The sequence below is a fragment of the Oncorhynchus mykiss genome, chromosome 18 (assembly GCF_013265735.2).
Source record: "Oncorhynchus mykiss isolate Arlee chromosome 18, USDA_OmykA_1.1, whole genome shotgun sequence".
NCBI classification, from domain to species: Eukaryota; Metazoa; Chordata; class Actinopteri; order Salmoniformes; family Salmonidae; genus Oncorhynchus; species Oncorhynchus mykiss.
Window position 1 is genome coordinate 34,610,914 of NC_048582.1, and position 22,111 is coordinate 34,633,024.

A 22,111-nucleotide genomic window follows, 5' to 3' on the forward strand; every position below is an offset into this window, starting at 1 on the left:
TTGTGCTGGGGACAAAAGGCCACTTATAAAAATGTGCAATTTTGTCACACAACAAAATGCCAGATGTCTCAAGTTAAGGGAGCGTGCAATTGGCATGCTGACTGCAAGAATGTTCACCAGAACAGTTGCCAGATAATTGAATGTTCATTTCTCTACCATACGCGAACCGGTCTCGCAACCGCAGACCACTCGTTGTGTGGTTGAGCGGTTTGCTGATGTCAATGTTGTGAACCCATGGTGGGGTTGGGTTATGGTATGTGTAAGCATAAGCTACAGACAACAAACACAAATGCATTTTATCAATGGCAATTTGAATGCACACAGATACCGTGGCGAGATCCTGAGGGCCATTGCCAAGCCATTCATCCGTCGCCATCACCTCCTGTTTCAGCATGATAATGCACAGCCCCATGTCGCAAGGATCTGCACACAATTCCTGGAAGCTGAAAATGTCCCAGCCTGCATACTCAAACATGTTTGGGTTACTCTGGGTCAACATGTACGACAGCGTGTTCCAGTTCCCGCCAATATCTATCAACGTCGCACAGCCATCGAAGAGGAGTGGGACAACATTCCACCGGCCACAATCAACAGTCTGATCAACTCTATGTGAAGGAAATGTGTTGAGCTGCATGAAGCAAATTGTGGTCACACCAGATGCTGACTGATTTTCTGATCCACGCCCCTACCTTTTTTAACAGATCTGTATTTCCAGTCATGTGAAATCCATAGATTAGGGCCTAATTCATTTTTCAGTAAAATCTTTGAAATTGTTACATGTTGCATTCATTTTTGTTCAATATAGTTTTAGCCTGGCAGACATGCGATCCACCTGACTACACAGCAAGCTGTGACTCACTGGTCTGGTAACGCCAGAAGTAACATAGTAAATGTAAATCTGGGATAATCATACTAGGATGATATGTTATATTTGGTATAGTTACATTATACAGAAGGTTACTTAAGGCAAATCTAAAGGAGGGTGGTTGGTCGGGGTGAATGTATAACGCAAACGTCTAGTAACCCAAAGGTTGCGTGTTCAAATCTTGTCATGGACAACTTTAATATTTTAGTTAATTAGCAACTTGAACTACTTAATACTTTTAGCTACTTTGCAACTATTATCTGTTATCATGTTATATAACCCTGACCTTAACCCTTCTAACTAACCCTTCCCCTAACCTTAACCCTTTAACCTACTCCTAACATTAAAACCTTAACCCCTAGCCTAGCTAAGGTCAGCCAGCTAGCTAGCGTTAACCAAATTGGAATTCTTAAAATATCATATGTTTTGGAAATTTGTAACATATTGTACATTTTGCAAATTCGGAAAACATATCATACAAATTGTAAATCGTAACATATCATATGAAATCATATCCACAAATTAACCTCTACGGCATCGCCAGCGGGACGGTTTTGCAAACGTGAGCTAATGTGATTAGCATGACGTTGTAATTAACAACAAAAAAATCCCAGGACATAGACATGTCTTATATGGACAGAAAGCTTAAATTATTGTTAATCTAACTGCAATATCCAATTTACAGTAGCTATTACAGTAGCTATTACAATGAAAATATACCATGCTATTGTTTGACGAGAGTGCAAATTGACGAGTCAACGGGGGGGGTTATTGCGCCTGCATATGAGAACCAATCCAAAAGTCCAATCCAAAAGTGCTGACGTTGCTTCCAGGGGCAGTTTAGAACTTGGTAGTGGGTGTTGCAACCGAGGACAGATTATTTTTATGCGCTACCACAACAGAGGAGGAAAGATCTGTGGGTCTGAAGACGTGGGTTTTTTTTATGGCCCCACGCCCCTTGTAAATCTCAGGCCACAGACAAATTCCTTTGTCCTGTCACTATGGAGAACCAGCCTCAGAACATTAAACATTAAATAAAGGGACTTTGGAACAATGGTTTCCGTCAGCCACAATGGTGGTCATGACGATAGGTGGACTATGAAAATGTATGTAATTTTTGTTCTGTTATTAAAAGGTTAATAGATGACGTTATTACGAAAACATTGTAATGTGAAGGGTTTTCCTAATATATGTTTGATGTTTACACATTGTACGTTGTGTGGAAAATATCCAAATCAAAGAGAATGTTTTGGAGAAGATGAAATGTTAAGTTAGTTGTCTAAAATGGGATTTGAGAAAATCTAGCCTTGCCTCATTAACTTGGTACGTCCAGAGAATTGCCCTCAAGGCGGTTACGCCCACTTCTGACCCAAGGGTATAAAACCTGCAGCAGGGTCTGAAAAGTCAAACAACCCAGAATGCAACGCAAGTTTGAGGACAAAGAAATCCTTTTCTACCCAAGCTATGGATGAGTAGCTGTGTCTAAGCGGGTGAATTCAAGTCGAACCACCTAGCCTCCATCTCCCATCGAATCGTGGTATCTAAAGGCTTTCATTCCCATGCTGTGAGCTCTGAGCTACAGAGCTGTCTGTCCTCAGAAGACTCCTTCCAGAGAAAGGGGTGAGGGAACAGACTCCTAGGCCAAAAGGGACACTGACACCGGGAGGACGAGCAGGGAGGTGCGCAGGAGAAGTGCGTAATCAAACAGAGAATCCACAGTAATTACATCATTATATTCTCTGACCCATAGGGTCGGCAGTTTGAGGCAAGGCTAGGGTTAGAATAGCATAGCTGACAAATTCACCCAAATGTATATTTCTCGTGTACCTCTTTTGAAATTCCCATTGCGGGTAACACGCGCCATAGTGTGTTGGCCCGTTATACTAAGTTCTAATCAATAGCCTATAATGTGTTTTGTCCATGTGTATCTTTTATCATCATTTTAGCTTTTTAGTAAATAAATATTAAATTAAGATTGGTGTGGTACGAATTCATTAGTGGGACCCGGGTCCGTGCAGATGCAAGGGCAATACGACGTTCAGATTATGAGACTGATAGAGGCAACTGGTTAATTAGCGGCTGTTGTAAAATCGATATTCTTATATTCCTTGAGTTAATTTGGGAAATAGAAACTCAATAAAAACGAGTTTTCCCATGGTGCCCCAGGTTAATGAGTTAATAATTGCTTGATTCAGTTAATCACATAATTAAAAACTTGTAATCATTCAATGAGCAACAGTCGTCACATTAACCAATACAACATCACGACAGTATGACCTCTTATACACTATATTAGGCCCAGCCTTTGGAACTTTGGTTTTCCTAGATATGGCTACTATATTGTGATCACTGCATCCGATGGATTTGGATACTGCTTTAAAGCACATTTCTTCAGCATTAGTAATGGATGTGATCAATACATGTTGATGATTTCATTCCTGTGCTGTTTGTAGATACCCTGGTAGGTTGACTGATTACCTGAAACAGGTTGCAGGCACTGGTTAGTTTGAAGCTTTTTTTTATTTAACCTTTATTTAACTAGGCAAGTCAGTTAAGAACAAATTCTTATTTACAATGAAGGCCTACGCCGGGCAAAACCCTAACCCGGACGACGCTGGGCCAATTGCGCGCCGCCCTATGGAACTCCCAATCACGGCAGGTTGTGATACAGCCTGGAACCCGAACCAGGGTCTATAGTGACGCCTCTAGCACTGAGATGCAGTGCCTTAGACCGCTGCACCACACAGTGGGCCGCTTGATGAAAGCCAGTAAATATTTAGGTCACCCATTGCAGCTTCCCACAAGAATGGGCAGATGAACCTGTAGCCATATTACTTCAACAGCATTTAACATGAGATACTATCCTAAGCTTTACAGGAATGTGGCTCTGAATATAGACAACACCGCCCCCATTGGCATTGATGTATTTTCTGTAGATGTTATAACCATGTATTGCTACCATGGATTTTAGAGATAGTCAGAATATGAATGTCATTTGTTACTAGCAAGCTATCGATTTCATGAACCTTGTTTCTTAGGCTACATACGTTAACGTAGGCTATTTTTTAGCACAATTCAAATACACAGTCCACGAATGTACCGTTATTGTAAAACATGATGACTTGTGTTTAGTAAAAAGCACTGATTAAAGGTCTAGTAGGTGGCTATTGCCTTACCAATGTATTAAAAGCCAATCTAATTACTTGTTAGGATATATTGCAAGTAGCCTAGTGTCTAAATGTTCCCCAGAATCCCCCTTCCCCAATTAGCCTACTATAGAAGGTATGAACTTACAATATACCACCAAAATATTAGGCCTAACTGGCAGTAGTAATCTACATGATCTGTGTCAGTGTGCATGAGTGTGTCACCCAGAATAGTTTTTGCTCTATAAGCCAATATGTACTCCATATACAGTGATTCACGTTGTGGCCATTTATTTGACCGTGGAACATTTTACAACCCACATTTAATACAAATGTCACTTAAATATGAAAAAATATATCATGAATATATTTGTAATATATCAGGAATAAATACAGGTTATTGACACGTTTCTACTATTACGTGGGGGTCTTTTATTAAGAAAATGTATGAAATTTGGTGCTTATTTTGTGTTTCTGAGGAGACAGTGCTTCAGTTTGTGCTGATTGTACGGAGATTGTGATAGCCAGTTAAATGGTGTCCCTTGGGAAGGCAAGAACAAGATGTTTGTCAGGAGAAGTGCAGTATTATCATAAGGAGATGAATACGAAGGAATAATGGAGGAAAAAAGAGAGGCAGAGGAGGTCTAAGAGGGTGAACTTGAGTCGGATAAAAATGGCGGTAAAAAGGGACATGGTTTGTTAAAGAAGAATGGTAGAAAGTGTAAGCAGAGTGAGCTGAAGACTGGAGGAGAAATGGAAGGGAATGAGGGCGAAGTATTGGAGGTGGAAGGTATGGTGAAGTTGCACTGAGGGTTAGGATAAAGATGAGTCTAACAGTAGGAGTGAAGTTTTTGCGAAAAAGTGGACCCTTGCCTTTTGGCTGATCCATTTGTGGTTTCAGGTTGGGTGAAAACAGAATCGGGTACTGTGGAATCGGTGAGGGTAACCAGAAGTGGTCTTGTGATAACTGTTTGTGTTTCAGCTGGTCAGAGGGAGAAGGCACTCCGCGTTAAACTAATGGGGGCAAGAAATTAACATTGTTTTGCTCTCTAGAAAAGGGTGCCATTGAAAGGAGTGAATACTGGAGTAGCAGTAAATGTAAAAGTTGACCAACAAAGGGAAAGACTGTCCGTGTTTGTGACGCTCGTCGTTTGGTGCGATGCAGACAGGGTGGCGTGAGTGGTGAAACAGAAGAGTAATTGTCTGTTCTTTTGAGTTTGATGTTGAGTCTTTGCTTGACAATGATGTTAGGATATATACAGTTGAAATTGGAAGTTTACATACACCTTAGCCAAATACATTTAAACTCAGTTTTTCACAATTCCTGACATTTAATCCAAGTAAAAATCCCCTGTCTTGGGTCAGTTAGGATCACCACTTTATTTTAACAATGTGAAATGCCAGAATAATAGTAGAGAGCCTGATTTATTTAAGCTTTTATTTCTTTCATCACATTCCCAGTGGGTCAGAAGTTTACATACACTCAATTAGTATTTGGTAGCATGGCCTTTAAATTGTTTAACTTCGGTCAAATGCTTCAGGTAGCCTTCCACAAGTGTCCCACAATAAATTGGGTGAATTTTGGCCCATTCCTCCTGACAGAGCTGGTGTAAATGAGTCAGGTTTGTAATCCTCCTTGCTCGCACACGCTTTTTCAGTTCTGCCCACAAATGTTCTATCGAGGTCAGGGCTTTGTGATGGCCACTCCAATACCTTGACTTTGTTGTCCTTTAGCCATTTTGCCACAACTTTGGAAGTATGCTTGGGGGTCATTGTCCATTTGGAAGACCCATTTGCGAGCAAGCTTTAAGATGTTTTGAGATGTTGCTTCAATATATCCACATATTTTCCTCCCTCTTGATGCCATCTATTTTGTCAAGTGCACCCTCCTGCAGCAAAGCACCCCCACAACATTATGCTGCCACCCCCGTGCTTCACGGTTGGGATGGTGTTCTTTGACTTGCAAGCCTCCCCCTTTTCCTTCAAACATAACAATGGTCATTATGGCCAAACAGTTCTATTTTCGTTTCATCAGACCAGAGGACATTTCTCCAAAAAGTACAATCTTTGTCCCCATGTGCAGTTGCAAACCGTAGTCTGAATTTTTTTATGGCGGTTTTGGAGCAGTTGCTTCTTCCTTGCTGAGTGGCCTTTCAGGTTATGTCGATATAGGACTCGTTTAACTGTGGATATAGATACTTTTGTACCCGTTTCCTCCAGCATCTTCACATGGTCCTTTGCAGTTGTTCTGGGATTGATTTTCACTTTTCGCACCAAAGTACATTCATCTCTAGGAGACAGAACGCGTCTCCTTCCTGAGCGGTATGACGGCTGCGTGGTCCCATGGTGTTTATACTTGCGTACTATTGTTTGTACAGATGAACATGGTACCTTGTTTGGAAATTGCTCCCAAGGATGAACCAGACTTGTGGAGGTCTACAATTGTTTTTCTGAGGTCTTGGCTGATTTCTTTTGATTTTCTCATGTCAAGCAAAGAGGCACTGAGTTTGAAGGACATCCTTGAAATACATCCACAGGTACACCTCCAATTGACTCAAATTATGTCAATTAGCCTATCAGAATCTTCTAAAGACATGACATCATTTTCTGGAATTTTCCAAGCTGTTTATAGGCACAGTCAACTTAGTGTATGTAAACTTCTGACCCACTGGAATTGTGATACAGTGAATTATAAGTGAAATAATCTGTCTGTAAACAATTGTTGGAAAATGTACTTGTGTCATGCACAAAGTAGATGTCCTAACCGACTTCCCAAAACTATAGTTTGTTAGCAACAAATTTGTGGAGTGGTTGAAAAACGAGTTTAATGACTCCAACTTAAGTGTATGTAAACTTCCGACTTCAACTGTAAGTTATCCTGTATGAGCTTTTGTGCCGATTACATTACGTTGTTGCAGGTGTAAAGCTTATGGGCATGTGGCAGCAGTGTGTAGGAGGGAGGTTCCTAGGTGTGAGAAGTGTGTCGAAGGGCATGAGACAAAGGAATGTGTAGCATTGGGGAAAGTAGCGGTACGTGTTAATTGTAGGGGTACCCATGGGGCTGGGGATCAGAAATGTGCGAGAGAGGCAGGTTGAGGTTTCCAGGGTTAGAGTAGTGCAGAAGTTGTCCTATGCTGAGGCAGTGAAGAAATTAGAGGAAGATGCGTCAAGGGGGATGGATCCTGAGAAGAGTGGTGTGAGTAGTAGATCTGTACCAGTACAGCGCAATAAACCAAAAAGTGATATGTGTCAGTATGATTGGATTTTTAACATTTATAGCAATGGTTATCAATTGTACTGCAGGGATGGAACGTAAATTGCAGGAAATTGAGGTTGTGGTGGCAGCTGCGGAGAGGTATTTGGGTGTGCGAGACTTTACATCAGAAGAGTTTCAGGGTGTGTTAAGTGGTGGTGTCCCATCCTTTCAGGTTGTTGGCCTGAGGTAGGACTAAATAGATTTAAATAGTGGGGTTATTTTTTTGTTATGGTAGGGTATTTGTTTATTTTTCAAGCAAAGTATAAGGGAGTTTGATGTGGGACGTTACCTTACTATTTTCTTCTGTTTTGTATTTATAACTTGTTTGTATTCTTAACCTCCTGGTTATTAACAAATCGACTTGCAGTCTAGTAGGTGGCAGTAACGCAGCATATTGGATGCCGACCGCCGTTAAACCTCATCGAAGAAGACACTGCTTCACATACGCCATCATGCATAGGAAGGATATCCCTGGCTAACTCTGTGGAGAGGAAACACAGCAGCTGTTACTAGCATTGCGTCTGAAACTCATGGGAAAAAATTGACGAGTCTGCCGCCCAAGTATTAAAATTAAAAAGGAGATACGCGGTAAGCGGTTTTGTCCTAAAGTGTATGCTTGAAGTGCAGTGTCGATATTCCGAAAAATCTGTTCTCGTTCATATAAGATAATACAATCGCACATATCTTTCAAGGTAACGTTAGCTAGCTAACCGTTATCTGTATGTAGCCTAGCGCGTTAGCTTTATATAAAATAAGGAAAAAGCTAGTTGGCTATTTTCATAGTTAACGATATAGTTCCAGCTAAGTAGGTGAGCCCATGCTATTGCCCCTTTAGCGTGTAGCGCTAGTATATTAGCTAGCATTGTTTGGTAGCTAGTCAGTTAGCTTGGTCAACAGGCGTGTGTGTAGTTAGCTTATGTTGCTCGTTTGACCGAGCTCATATTCACGACTACATAGAAAGGTGACAGTTACCTCGGTTTTCCTCCAGATGTTTGTATAGCTGCCTCCAAATCATTCTTGAGATATCATGGAGGAAGAACAGGACTTTACTCTGAGCGGTCCAAATGCTGCCAGTATTGATGCTGATCTGAGTGAGTATGGATTTATCTAGCTAAATACAAACTACATCTGCAATTGCGGCCTGCAATTCGGTGCATTACTGCATAAGCAGGAATCCCCCTTAGTACTTGTATTGGTCAATTTTTAAACTAGGACAGGCGGGGGCGCTCCAGGAAAGTAGGTGGCGTTAATGCACTATAAAGTTGAATGCCAGCCGCCTATAAACCCCGCAGAATAAGGGACGGGGGCGACATGCAGGAAAACCCCTAATTGCGGACTGCAGTTGCACAATATTGCAATAGTTTAATGTCCAATGTCATGATGCATATAGTTTAAGTACTATTTTAAATTAATCAAATTATTGTAGCTAATCCTCAAAACAAGTGAAGTATTTTTTTAAAAAGTCTTATAGGCGCCAGTTAATAACTGATAACGTACTTAACTATATTAAGATGATAGTTCGCTCCAAAATCAAAATGTGTCAGCCTGTTTAAAACCTCAATAGTAGTCCATCAAGTTTGTAGCTCAAGCTGTTCTTCAAACAAATAGGAAAGGTTTGTGCTGGATCGACCACAGATGGTGTGGGACGTGGACTCCTCTTGACACGAGACCACCTTTGAGATCACTTATTGAATCTTCTGAACATAATTCAAAACGGCACTGTTTGTTGTAGCCTATCCAGCACTGTATCAACGATAGCTAATGAGACCCTCTTCTGATTGGTTGTCGTGCTTTGTTTAACTGATAATTAGCTGTGAATGTGACGGCCAATTCTTCTTTGCTTAGTTTCCCTTGCTGATTTGAATGGGCTGCCAGGATTTTATCATCAAATTCATGAAAACACGGTTGTGTGTATCAGTGACTTGTTTCAGGAAACTAGGCGTATGTCATTAACAGAATCAGATTTTTGGCAAAATAGCCTTCTGGAACTTGTGAACTTTCATGTACCTTAATAAGAAACCTGTATACCATCTGTAAATACGGATACAATTGTTAAATTATGAGCCAAGTTGGTTTAGCCATGGAAAAAGACAACCTTCCCGCTAGCCATGATTGGCTGGACATGCTGAGAGATGAGTTCGGATGGTTCTGCCATGTAGGTCCATGAGTTAGTTAATAGTTTTGATGTCTTCACTATTCTATTCTACAATGTAGAAAATAGTAAAAAATAAAGAAAAAATGTTGAATGAGTAGGTGTTTTAAAACTTTTGACCGGTAGTGTATATAATGTGTTTGTGGATGAATGTACTTATTTCTACCAGATGCCTTTTTATGAAGCTTTTGTGCATTTAGGCCACTGCGCTACGTTTTTGCTAATTTAAAGATCCATTCAAAAAAAGTACTAAAGTTGAACAATTACAAGTCTGAGGGGGAAGTCACTACTTCCTGGTTACTCTCAGTGTATTCTCATGAAGTTCAGCTTTGCAGAACACTGATAAATGCAGGCCAAATCGCCCACCCCTATGTCTTACGATCTTTGATTTTGGAGTGAACCACCACTTTAAAGAACTATCTTTTAGAATCTGTATGTTATTACTTTCTGTTCTAATATAAATACATTTCTTTCAGGGGATGACAACTTCGATACGCTTGCTGCAGACTACTTTGGATCTCAGACTGGGGAAACATTGAATCTAAATGAAAAACCATGTAAAAACAGACTTCTGATCCAAGTGGGACTTCTGAGAGAAGACAACCAACTCTCCTGGGGGGCAGTGGTAGACTGGCTTCAAAAGATTTTCCCAATGTATCAGTCTGCAGATTTCCGTTGTCTGATTGAAAGAGGCATTGCAACAACTTTAAGTTTGAGTGGAGATGCAAGACAAGCCTTCCTTGAGTCAAATGTTAACTTTGAATTTGTTGGCCCAATATGTGACAGCATTGGAGTTGGTAGAGCTGATCTTTTGGAAATTACAGATTTTTCTGAGCAAGCAGAGTCTATTGAGGTCACAAATGGTTTAATACTTGAGTTGAGTAACTTTGTCATCAGGGAGAAAATTGACCCCATTGTCTTGGTGTCTTGGTTACGTCAATTTGACCCAGAGTTCTGTAGTGATGGTAACATCCAGAAAGCTAGCAAAATCCTTCAGGCAAAGCTAAAAAAATTCAGACTACATTACCGCAATTACCAAACAACCAGACATAGAAGAAATGCTCAGATGGAAACCTTCCTTCAAAGTCCATTTGAACTTGTTAAAGACCCAACTGACGGAAAGAAATCAGGCAAAAGAGGAAGAAAGAAAAGAGGCTTTTTGTCACAACTTGGTACGCCAGTGGTGAAAGTCTTCAAAGAAGAAAATGAGACTTTTGCCATAACACCAAACGAAGAGAGTGTATGGGAACCTTACTCTCAGGTGAAAGTGAAAGAAGAATACGAGTCTCCAAATGAAGAAAGTCCTCATGCAATGAACCAAAACTCGCTCAATTTGATAGAGAATCCTGATGCAAGCAAAGGAGAAGCCCTCACACTGCTTGACATCGCTATGCTCTCTGTCCAAAAACTGTCAAGTGTGTATGGTGGAAAAACTGATGCTTCCAAACAAGTTTCCCTTGATCTTCTCAAAAACCAGTACACACTAACATGTAAAGAAAATGTAGCAATGAAATTCTTTGAAGAGAAAGTTGCGTCTCTTAAAGATCAACATTCCATGGCATCACCCTTGCGTTTTCTACACTACAATGCCCATTTTCTTGTTGACATTCATGACGCAATTGAACAGCAGATGATGAGCTTCGAAAATGAGATCATGCAGTCTACTGGAGAAAAACTAGGCCGTGACAGGAACCCAAAATTCCGAAGATTTGTGAACTTTTCTGAAAGTTCTACGTCACGCTACATCCACATGGCCTGTGATGTCTTGAGTCCTCGTGCTGCATCAAAGCAAAACTACAGAAAACACTGGATAGCTTTCTGTGAAGAGAAGAACAATCCCTCCAAACTAACAGTCAACCGCTCAAACCGATTTAATAACTACTTTGAGGCAGCAGCGGGTCTCATTCACCATCATGGTGAGATTGCCCTTTTCTTTTCCGACCTGCTCTTACTGAACAACGATGAATGCCCCAATGTCATTCTGGAGAGTGTTACTGATGATGCCAATGATGACGTCATACAGTCACTTGTATGCGTTCTCGCCATTGTTTACTGCAAAATCCTGGGGCCTTACTGGCAACTTCTGAAGAGCGGAGGAGAGTACTCACTTTTTAGCCAGTATATACTCTGCCTCTACCAAAAACTGCTTGAGTGGGCTAAGGATGCCTCAGCCCTCCTTGAGCCAGATACCATTGCAAATGTGTTTCTCCAGTTGCCTCTGCAAGAGAAGACCTTTGATGGGGTTTTTTCATACTTCACAACTGGCACGGGACACATCCATGTTGACCTAATAAGGGTCTGTCTGCAGAAGATGGTGAAAGTAATCGCGGCTGTCACTGAGGTCAATCTGAGTGATTTTTTGCCTGGAGGCGCACATTGTCACAACCCCCCTCTGGAAATTTCCACACAGCTGACAACCTGCACATTTTGCGTCTTGATGGCCGAATACCCCTTTGGTCATGCCTACCCATACAAAAGGAAGAGGCCAGATCGACTTATGAACCTTGCATCAAGTACATACGAAGAACCAGAGGGCCACTCTATTCCATCTGAAAGTGGTTCTCCTGCTGGTGCAACAAATGCAGAGAGGGCAACATCCGACACTGTTCCAAGAGAAGAGTACTCTCCTCCTTCCAAGAAAAAGTATCTTGACCAAAGCAAGACCCAGAAGAGGCCAGTAGGACGTCCGAGAAAATATCCTGGTTCATTGACAAGGGACCAGCAAGACGAAACAAACAGAAACACGGTCATTGCTGCTGTTGCAAAAAACGGAGGACCTTGCACCTGTGAGCAAGATGTAGACAGGCTATTGGCCCGATTAGATGGGACAAGCCATGCTCAAAAGCGCGAAGCAATCCGCTGTGAGATCACTTACCAAAAACTGGTCCTGGACTCCAGAGACGCAAGCCTGAATCATATTGGTTTTTCACTCGCAGACATGATCTCTAAGCTGAAAAGTGTGTTGCCTGGCGACGTGTGTAGTTTGGATGATGTCTCAGCCTCTGTACAAGAGAATGAGCATGCCAATGAGGACAATGAACAACAGAGCGAGCATGACACTGTCACTTTAACCCCTGCTGATGCTCAATCTGGACAGAATGTTGACTATGAAGGCAACAAAGGGATTTTGGGAAAGGGTCAAAGAAGTATTGACTTGGGTGGAAACAAAAACATTGTTTCCTACCAGAGCTACAGAGGTAACTTTGATGAATTTCAATAGATATTGTAGGAAGTTAGCATCAAAACTGACACATGCGTAACTATGGGGAAAAGCAGATGGTTTTCTTAGACTGTTGATAACATGTAAACTATATTTTGTCTCTTATGTTTATTGAAAACAAAGTCTCTCAGTGAGCACTTGTCTCTCAAATACATTAGTTAGAGTTTTTGGTTCGCCTGCTAGGTAGAACATTTAGTTCGTTGAGGCCAGCTTGATATGTCCCAAATATTGGAGCAGAAGCAAGTAAAGCAACTTCCCTGAGTTTGACAGAGCCTATTGATAGCTGATGACTGTCATTGCTCTTTGTAAATGGTACATGCCCAATACGTCACCCACACCAATTGTATTTGTTGGTCCTATATGCCCTTTGCCATTTTAGGCAGGGACTGGTTTTTTTGTGGGAAATGTGTGTTCAAGACACAATTTTATGATGGTAAAAACATATGTTTGATGTTTAATCTGAACAGACATTATCACGTGTGTTGCAACTCCTGTAAGTGACATGTTTTCTATTCCCCCCCCCCCCCCCCCCCCTTCAATTTATTTTTATAAATTATCAATATTTCTGTTTGGATTCTAATCAAATGTGATGTGAAATAGTTTTTGTATGATTTCACCTAGATGTATATTTTGTACCTGGAAAGAGAGGATGGAATGCAATATAATAAAGTTTTGTATACTTTCCCTTTTGTCACAGTGTTAATTGATATACATGCACATACGGTCAGGTCCATTATTATTGGCACCCTTGATAAAGATGAGCAAAAACATATTACATTTGTTCTGTCTACCACACTATAACTTAATAGAATAGTTAACTCACACACACTACCAAGCTTATCTTGTTTGTGGTGCTGGGAGTTACTGCCCCAAAAATCAACATTGTGGAAGAAAAAAAAAATATCAGGCCACAATTTCCAGGTGTAAGGTTTGACGGTTTTACACTGAGATGCCATTTATCTTTTATGCAACCTATATTGGACTATTTAAAAGTAATGAATGAACATTTAAACATTCTTTACAGGGTGCACAGTGGGTGTCTGTATTCAATTAGTTTTCCCCTTTATGTCACACTGGGTAATCTGCTGTTTAGATATGAACAAAGCACAACCTGCCACTGTTTTGGAAAAATGCTGAGTGATGGGGCTGGAGTAATGTAACCACACTCAAATTCATAGTGCGCTGTGGATACAGACTGACCACGCATGAGATCAAAATGATAGTTTTAGTCATGTTTAAAATTATATTGTTTACAAACGGAGTAAAACAAGCTTATTGTGGGTTCTGATGGGGTAGGACAGTTGAACTAAGGTCATGAGGCATTAATAGGTAAAATTATTCAAGAATCAATGGCTATCATGGAAAGACCATAGTAACACTGCAAAAAGACTAGAAATAATGGTGAATAACAATCTAACACAGGATGCAGTCGAAATAGCAATAGCCTTCAATTCCTACTTTATTGACTCTGTCAGGGTACTGACACAGAACCCCTCCACTTGTTTCTTGGGCTCAGTGCTAGTGAATGACACTCAACCTGTCTTCATCATAAGGGAGGTTTCTGAGTCAAAGGTGAACAAGGTGATTAGCTCACTAAAGAACTCTAAAGCCAAAGATGTGTTTGGGATGGACTCTACATTTCTTAAAAACTACAAAGAGTCACTCATTGGCCCCATTACTAAGGTCACCAACACATCTATTGGTCTCGGTGTGTTTCCAAGGGTATGGAAGTCGGCCATAATAACGGCCATCTTTAAATCAGGCGACCCTGCTGACGTGAGTAACTACAGGCCCATTAGTATACTACCTGTGGTGTCAAAGGTTGTTGAAAAGTGTGTAGCAGAACAACTGATCGCCCACCTCAACAACAGCCCCTTCACATTACACTCCATGCAGTTTGGCTTCAGAGCGAAACACTCCACAGAAACGGCCAACTGCTTTCTTCTGGAAAATGTGAAGTCCAAGATGGACAAAGGGGGTGCTGTTGGGGCTGTGTTTCTGGACCTTAGGAAGGCTTTTGATACTGTTAACCATGAGATTCTCATCACAAAATTGTCCAAGTTCAACTTTTCCCCTGATGCCTTGAGATGGATGAAATCATACCTTGAAGGCAGAACTCAGTGTGTCAGAGTGAGCAATGAGCTGTCGCCCACTCGTAGCTATGATGTGGGCGTGTCCCAAGGGTCAATACTGGGGCCCCTCCTGTTCAGCCTGTACATTAATGATCTGCCTTCTGTCTGTACTGGGTCTGAAGTTCAAATGTATGCAGATGATACAGTGATATATGTGCATGCAAAGAGCAAACAACAAGCTGCACAAGAACTCACTACTGTAATGGTCCAGGTTACAAAGTGGCTCAGTGACTCGTGTTTGCATCTCAATGTGAAAAAAACTGTTTGCATGTTCTTCACAAAGAGGGCAACAGATGCTACTGAGCCAGATGTCTATGTGTCAGGGGAGAAGCTCCAGGTGGTATTCGATTTTAAGTACCTTGGCATCATACTTGATTCCAACCTCTCTTTTAAAAAGCATGTGAAAAAGGTAATTCAAATAACCAAATTCAACCTAGCTAATTTCCGATTTATACGAAATTGTTTGACTACAGAGGTAGCAAAACTGTACTTCAAATCTATGATACTCCCCCACTTAACATACTGCTTGACTAGTTGGGCCCAAGCTTGCTGTACAACATTAAAACCTATTCAGTCTGTCTACAAACAGGCTCTCAAAGTGCTTGATAGGAAGCCCAATAGCCATCATCATTGTCACATCCTTAGAAAGCATGAGCTCTTGAGTTGGGAAAATCTTGTGCAATACACCGACGCATGTCTTGTATTCAAGATCCTTAATGGCCTGGCTCCCCCTCCACTCAATATTTTTGTTAAACAGAATCCACAAGGTCTGCCATGAGAGGTGACTGTATAGTTATATACATATAGCCATCAGACACACATAACTGCACCACATATCACACTTTCACATAATGCTTGAAGACATGGCTAAAGGTCAATCAGATTTGTGAACATGGTCCCTAGCTGTGTGTTGCTGCTTTCCATGTCTGTTGTCTGTAGCTTGTGAGGTGTGGAAACACTTTGTTGCTTTTATGAATTTTGTCTTGCTGCTTTTTGTTTTATGTTGCTCTGTCTGTATGCTACGTCTTGCTTGTCCTATGTTGCTCTGTCTGTATGCTATGTCTTGCTTGTCCTATGTTGCTATGTCTTGCTTGTTCTATGCTGCTATTGTCTATATTGTAATTGTTTTTAATAACCTGCCCAGGGACTGCGGTTGAAAATTAGCCGGCTGGCTAAAACCGGCACTTTTACTGAAACGTTGATTAATGTGCACTGTCCCTGTAAAAATAAAAATAAACATCAAACATCATTCATTTAACTCACATCGATGCACCAAACGCAGATTGCCACTTTTACTGAATCAACTCTCAGTTCTGAATATTATTATAGGGATCACTGGACATTCTGAAGGGTTTGTTTATGTGGTTATATAGCACAGTAGGTCAATGAGTTCATTATTATGAAATTATTTATTTGTTAGACGGTGTATTGGGAAGGTGAAGGGAATGCAGTTGTAGTCAATTATGTCAGTGCATTTATGTAGACCGTACTACAATACAATTGCATTTATAAATGATCGATCACATCTTGTTGAGTAACTCTAATACGTATCAGTGCACTCGATATTCACACCAGCACACTAAATCGAAGCACCGAGCGGGTGGACCAGTGTTCACTCTGCCTAGGGAAATGTGCCGCACTTCTCCGGTGCCATGCGCGTCGAACTAAATCGCATGCACTGTATTTAGCCTCTGAAGTGCAGGAATGCCCGCCTTCACAATCCCTAGAAGCTCTCTGAATGGCTACATGGTAAGGGGAGGAGAATCTACTCTTCACATAACACGCCACAAATCATAGGCTGCGGACGCATTTACTCAACTCGAACATCCTTCTGGCTGACATTTTAATAAGAAAGGGCACGTGCCCATAAGACATCGGCCCCACTTTTCAAACGATACATAACGTACATTTTGTCTGTCTTCTTCGTCAGAGAGGCTAAATGGCGGGTACTTGGTGGAACAGTGCCGCTTTTACTCACGTCCTTGTGGCTCTTTTCGGTATGGGTTCCTGGATTTCCGTAAACTGTCTCTGGGTTGAGCTACCCGTGGTTGTCAGAGTTCTGCCTGAAGGTCAGTATCTGATTACAAACATGTTTTCTTTTTTGATATTCTTTCGTTGTCATACCTTCTTCGTTTATACCATTCTATAAGAAATACTGTTTTGTCCTTTCACAGTATTACTATTGAGTACAGGCACTGTTGCATGAAGTCAAGGCTAAAAGACAGTAGCTTAATCCGGCAGTGTATTCTGATTGACACTGACCATTGTTTTATATATGCAGGGTGGAGCCTGCCAGTCTATCTGTCAGTACTGATAGCCTTTGGGAATATAGGTCCGATTGCTGTGACCATAATGCATCACTGTGCCCCAGGACAGTTAAACGAGCGCCTGGTCATCCACAGTATCCAGGTTCTAGCAGTGGTGGCATCAATCTTCCTAGCCATCTTTTGGTCACAGGTGGCCACTGTGGCAGGGGAAGTGAGAGCCGTACCATATCTGCTGCTCACGTTTGTTTTGGCTCTGGTTTGCTGTACATCCAATGTCACCTTCTTGCCCTTCATGTTCCGCTACCCCCCTCAATACATCCGCACATTCTTTGTTGGCCAGGGGCTCAGTGCCCTGTTCCCATGTGTTGTGGCTTTGGGGCAGGGTGTGGGGAAATTGGAGTGCAAATTGAACAATGGCACGGTACAGGCACACTACCTGGATGAGAACTTCCCTGCCCAGGACTTCTTTTGGTTCCTGTTTGTAATGCTGACAATCTCAGCCCTCTGCTTCATGGCGTTGACGCGTAGAGAAATAACAGAGCCAGCATCACAGGAGACCCCAGAGCCTGAAGTGGTGATGACAAAGGAAAATGGGGAGGAGACCCACCCGCTCCAGAATGGAGGAACACTGTTGTCTGAGGACCAGGTGGAGTTGGAGAAAGCATCCCCGGTCCAAACCTTCTGGACGCCCCGCAACATCTACCTGCTGGTGCTACTAGGTGTGTCCAACGCCCTGACCAACGGAGTCCTTCCCTCTGTCCAGAGCTTCTCCTGTCTGCCCTACGGCACCATGACCTATCACCTCTCTGTGGTCCTTGGCAACATTGCAAACCCACTGGCCTGCTTTGTGGCCATGTTTGTCCTTTGCAGGTGAGTGGATATGACTGAGTTCGACTGCATGATTAGTGTGTAGGCCTATACCACAGTTGTGTGTTGCACCCTCATGTACAGTAATTGATTGATAGAAATATATTGATGTATGAATATTATAATGTAAGTATGGACAGACACTAGGCCTAGATATAGTTTGGAATAATTGTACATGGTTTATTAATGTTGAGTCAGGAGATCTTACTTGTGGGTGTGTTTTCCCCCTCTGTTGCAGGTCATCTGTGGGTCTTGGTTTCATGTCTGTAGCAGGGGGGGTCTTTGCAGCCTACCTCATGGCTCTGGCAGTGCTCAGCCCCTGTCCTCCTCTCTTGGGGAGCCCTGCTGGTGTATCCTTGGTGGTAAGTCATTTCAACCATCATCTATTAACTACTAGGCCCGTCAGTGCTATCATTGTGGACCTTGTTCCCTACAACATTGATTGAGGCTACTATTAATAATGAAATCACTTTTTGTCTTGAAGTGCATTCACTTCCTGGGTTGCCAATGTTTTGTGTAGTGTGTGTGTACCTGTAATGAGGAAATTTTAAGATTGATTTAGATTAGGTGTAATCCAGACCTGAGTTCCAATACATGTGTATTAACTATTTGTCATTTAAATACTTATGTTCTGTGTATTTGAGTGCTTTCAAATAATGTGTTGCCAAATCAACTACTTTTATTTGAACTATTTTAAAGTATTTTTTAAATTTAATTCTCTATAAATAACCTGCTATTTGAAACTATTTTCAAATAATTGTTTATTATTATTTTAATATTTGCATTTGAAAATGCATGCCAATACTTTCCAAGTGTATTTGTAAATGCATACCAAAATACATTCCAATATTTCTATTTTCAAAGAACAAAAAATCCAAATGCTTACTTTAAAATGTATATGAAAGTAATTAAAATAATGAAAATAACACCCAGGTCTGGTGTGATCAACACAATGTTAAGCAGATTTAAGAGTATCTGTATCCCGAACGATTTCCACGCGGACACTTCTCTGTTTCTACACAGGTGGTGTCCTGGATCATCTTCACTGGTCTCTTCTCTTACCTGAAGGTAGTTATAGGGACGCTGCTCCACGAGGCTGGCCATGCTGCTCTGCTGTGGTGCGGTGTCTTCATCCAGGCTGGCTCACTGATAGGAGCCCTCTCCATGTTCCCCCTGGTCAGCATTTACCACATATTTGCAAGGTCTGAGGACTGTGTGGACAACTGCAGTTAGTTAGGCACCAGGAACCACCGCTGGGTGATCTCGTCAGGGATGGAAGATGGAACACCCTTTCCAGGCCCAGAAGGGTTGATGGGGAGGTTCTGTAAGGGCTGAGGAAAGGCATTCCAGGGGTAATGGGAGCATTGAGTTGCTGTGTCCTGGTTAAGGGGATGTAAGTGCCTGTGATGCAGTGCCGCAGGGGATTTTTAAAATTATTGATCTAGTTTCTTGGTTTGCTGAAGGAGCTGCTATTACCGGTATGTTTTTCCACTAAATCATGTGACAAGACTTGTTTAATCAGGGACTGAAATAATAACACAACTTCATCCAGTTTGGCTGTCCCCAGGCCTTAGGAGTAAGAAACAAACACATTAATGGCCAGTTTCAGACAGAAGAAGCCCAGTCCTCGACTAAAAAGCATGCTCAACGGAGAATCTCCAGAGAATGCAGAGAGTCCTGGACAGGGCTTAATCTTTGACTTGGAAAGTGGCCCTATGAAACTCAAAAACCATGTTTCCATCCACAGCTTTCATGTGATTTAAAGTCATATCATTTAAAACAAAAATCATGACAGCTGTGATGGAAACAGGACAGGCCGGTACAATTTTATAAATGCTGACCGATCATTGCCTAGTTCGACAAGGTGGGATCTTTGTGTCTAAAATTAATAATGCGAGAAATGGCAAATATTGACAATCATCATATCGAAGTCAACTTGTGATGATATGGTGTGTGGTCCTCCCACTACGTCTTGGAGAAACCGTGCAGTTCATTAGGCTACAAATGATAAATTAGGCTATAAATGATGAACTTCACAGGATGGTGAAAGTGCAAGGTGATCTTGATACTTTATCTTATTCTGGTGACATGATGATCGATGCTTGAATGTTGTTTGACAAATTAACAGATTCTCGCTCTTATTCATAATCATCTCATGTGGACTAGCCTACCCGCACAGCCTGTCCGCACTGTATCTGCCGAATGTTGGTACGTACAAAGACCAGAGTAGGCACATTTGCTATTTAACGCAACAGTTTTTGTGACGACTATCAGAGAGTTTAGCGCATTTGAAAATACGATGGAAACCCATTGTACTTTAGGTTTTTATTTGTTACATGAAAACGTACATTTTGTGTGCGCACCTCCTTTTTTTTATCAACAAGTCCGTTTGGTGGAAACATACCACTGGTGGAATTATTTAGTATTTTTTAAATGCAGGTTTTTTAATATTTGGATGGAAACCTAGCTATAGACAGGTTTTAATACTACTGTTTCTCATGTACAAATACCTATCCAGAGCTAACCAACAATTAATGAATACAAGTAAATAATTGTATCCGTGCCATTGACGGATTTAAAATGTAACTGGAAGCTATTCACTTTCAGCCATAGACTGAAATGTTTAATTTTAGTCCTCTACTTGTACTTTTTTTAATACAAATGCTGTCCACTTTTTCCCACATTGCTAAAATCAAGGGCAGCCATTTAATGAATTGACATTCAAGTTTTGATTTACTATTGGAGCAGTTGAATATAACTTGTTATACACAATTTTGTTCTGAGTGCTGTAGTAAAAATATGATTTGGTTTTGCTGCTGAGTGGGGTTGTTCTCATGCACTGTTGTGTAGCCAATCGTTATTACGGCTCTAGTACAGGAGTGTTTTAATCCAGGCCTGGAGGTCCAGAGTACTGCTGTTTGTCTGTTCTACCTCATAATCACCTGCACTCACCTGGTGTCCCAGGTCTAAATCAGTCCTTGATTAGGTGGGAAGAATGGAAATTAACTGGCTTTGAGGTCCAGGTTTGAATTTGCCTGTTCAAGGAGATATTTACGTCTGTCACTTGGTATGTCATTGTCTGCCATGTCAGAATCATCATTCCAGAGAGATTATAGTTTAAGCTTATTTTGTGTTGCCCTGATAATTCTGAACAATTACTTGTTTATTTCCCTCCAGATTATTTGTCCATACACAATGGGATTGTTTCTTTCTACTAATGCCTTCGTCTCCTGTTTGCGTATTATCATCCATGTAATTTGGTGTTGAATCCTTTTTGATGACCATTTAAAAAAAAAATATTAACCATTCCAAATGCAATGCCAAATGTTAGCCTTCCTTCAGATAACATTTAAATGTTATCTTGCTATCTAAAACATTTCGGTAATGTTGAAGCCTCTGTCTTTAGGCCAAAACACCAGTGCTAAGTCTAAAAATGTAAATGCGACCTAAGTTAGCCTACTAAACACATCATGACTGAGACACCAGGGGTTTTTGTGATTTCAGCTTCGGAAGGAATAAAGAAAATGTAAAAAATCTGCTACGCCTTAGTACCTCCTACAGTGACTAATATTGGAAAACTTGCTGCTCAATGGAATGTATAGACTTTATGTTGACAATATAGAAATAGTATTGGTCCAACATGCCTTGACTCTTTAGTCATGTTTATATCGTCACTATCTGATGAAAACATGTTCAGGAAAAAAATACCTTATTTCCCATTAACGAGAATACAATTATGAGACATCAGGCTATTTTGAATACACTTTCTTGACCCTAGTCTTGAAATGTACATTGAGGGAAGTTACTGCTTTCAATAATTGTATAATTAAAATAGTCAAAAACGGAGTTAAAGGTTTTCGTCAGATTGCGACAATATTTTACTATACATTTTCTATATGATCATTTTTGTTTGTTTTTTAATGTGAAATGAAAGGTGAACTAGTTTTTCAGGCACTGATTTTACATTTCTGTTTTTTTTTTTAAATGTGGCCGTTTGTAATCTTTCTTTCCTGCCTTAGTCTAAGTCATGTTTTTTTGCCAATAAGCTTATTATCTTTAGATCGCTGTATTAACAATCCTTTTGACTGCCTTTCAGATCTGGTGACTCAAAATCAATTGATAGAAGTTTGGGATGTTTGGAAAACCAATAATAAAAAAAAAAAAAAGAGGAGTGTTGAAGAATCTGTTACATTTTGTTCCTCAGAA

At 41.0% G+C, this 22,111-nt stretch overlaps 3 protein-coding genes across 3 annotated transcripts in view; 2 read left to right on the forward strand and 1 right to left on the reverse strand.

The window, feature by feature from the left end:
- The window catches only part of fbxl6 (F-box and leucine-rich repeat protein 6), a 24,137-nt gene extending 15,683 nt beyond the window's left edge, over nt 1-8,454 (reverse strand). The window contains exon 1 of the mRNA XM_021571736.2: nt 8,240-8,454. The gene's annotated coding sequence lies outside the window, so the exon portion shown is untranslated. The remainder of the gene's footprint in view (nt 1-8,239) is intronic.
- Nucleotides 7,641-13,323, forward strand: LOC110496065. The gene is made up of 3 exons (XM_021571735.2): nt 7,641-7,855; nt 8,256-8,358; nt 9,896-13,323. The coding sequence occupies exons 2-3, from the start codon at nt 8,295-8,297 to the stop codon at nt 12,637-12,639; spliced, it is 2,808 nt and encodes a 935-aa protein (XP_021427410.2). The 5' UTR covers nt 7,641-7,855; nt 8,256-8,294; the 3' UTR covers nt 12,640-13,323.
- A 3,219-nt stretch (nt 13,324-16,542) lies between these two features.
- LOC110496068 (solute carrier family 52, riboflavin transporter, member 2) lies at nt 16,543-22,044 on the forward strand. Its single transcript, XM_021571741.2, has 4 exons — nt 16,543-16,840; nt 17,053-17,908; nt 18,144-18,267; nt 18,929-22,044. The coding sequence occupies exons 1-4, from the start codon at nt 16,711-16,713 to the stop codon at nt 19,136-19,138; spliced, it is 1,320 nt and encodes a 439-aa protein (XP_021427416.2). The 5' UTR covers nt 16,543-16,710; the 3' UTR covers nt 19,139-22,044.
- The last annotated feature ends 67 nt before the right edge of the window (nt 22,045-22,111 follow it).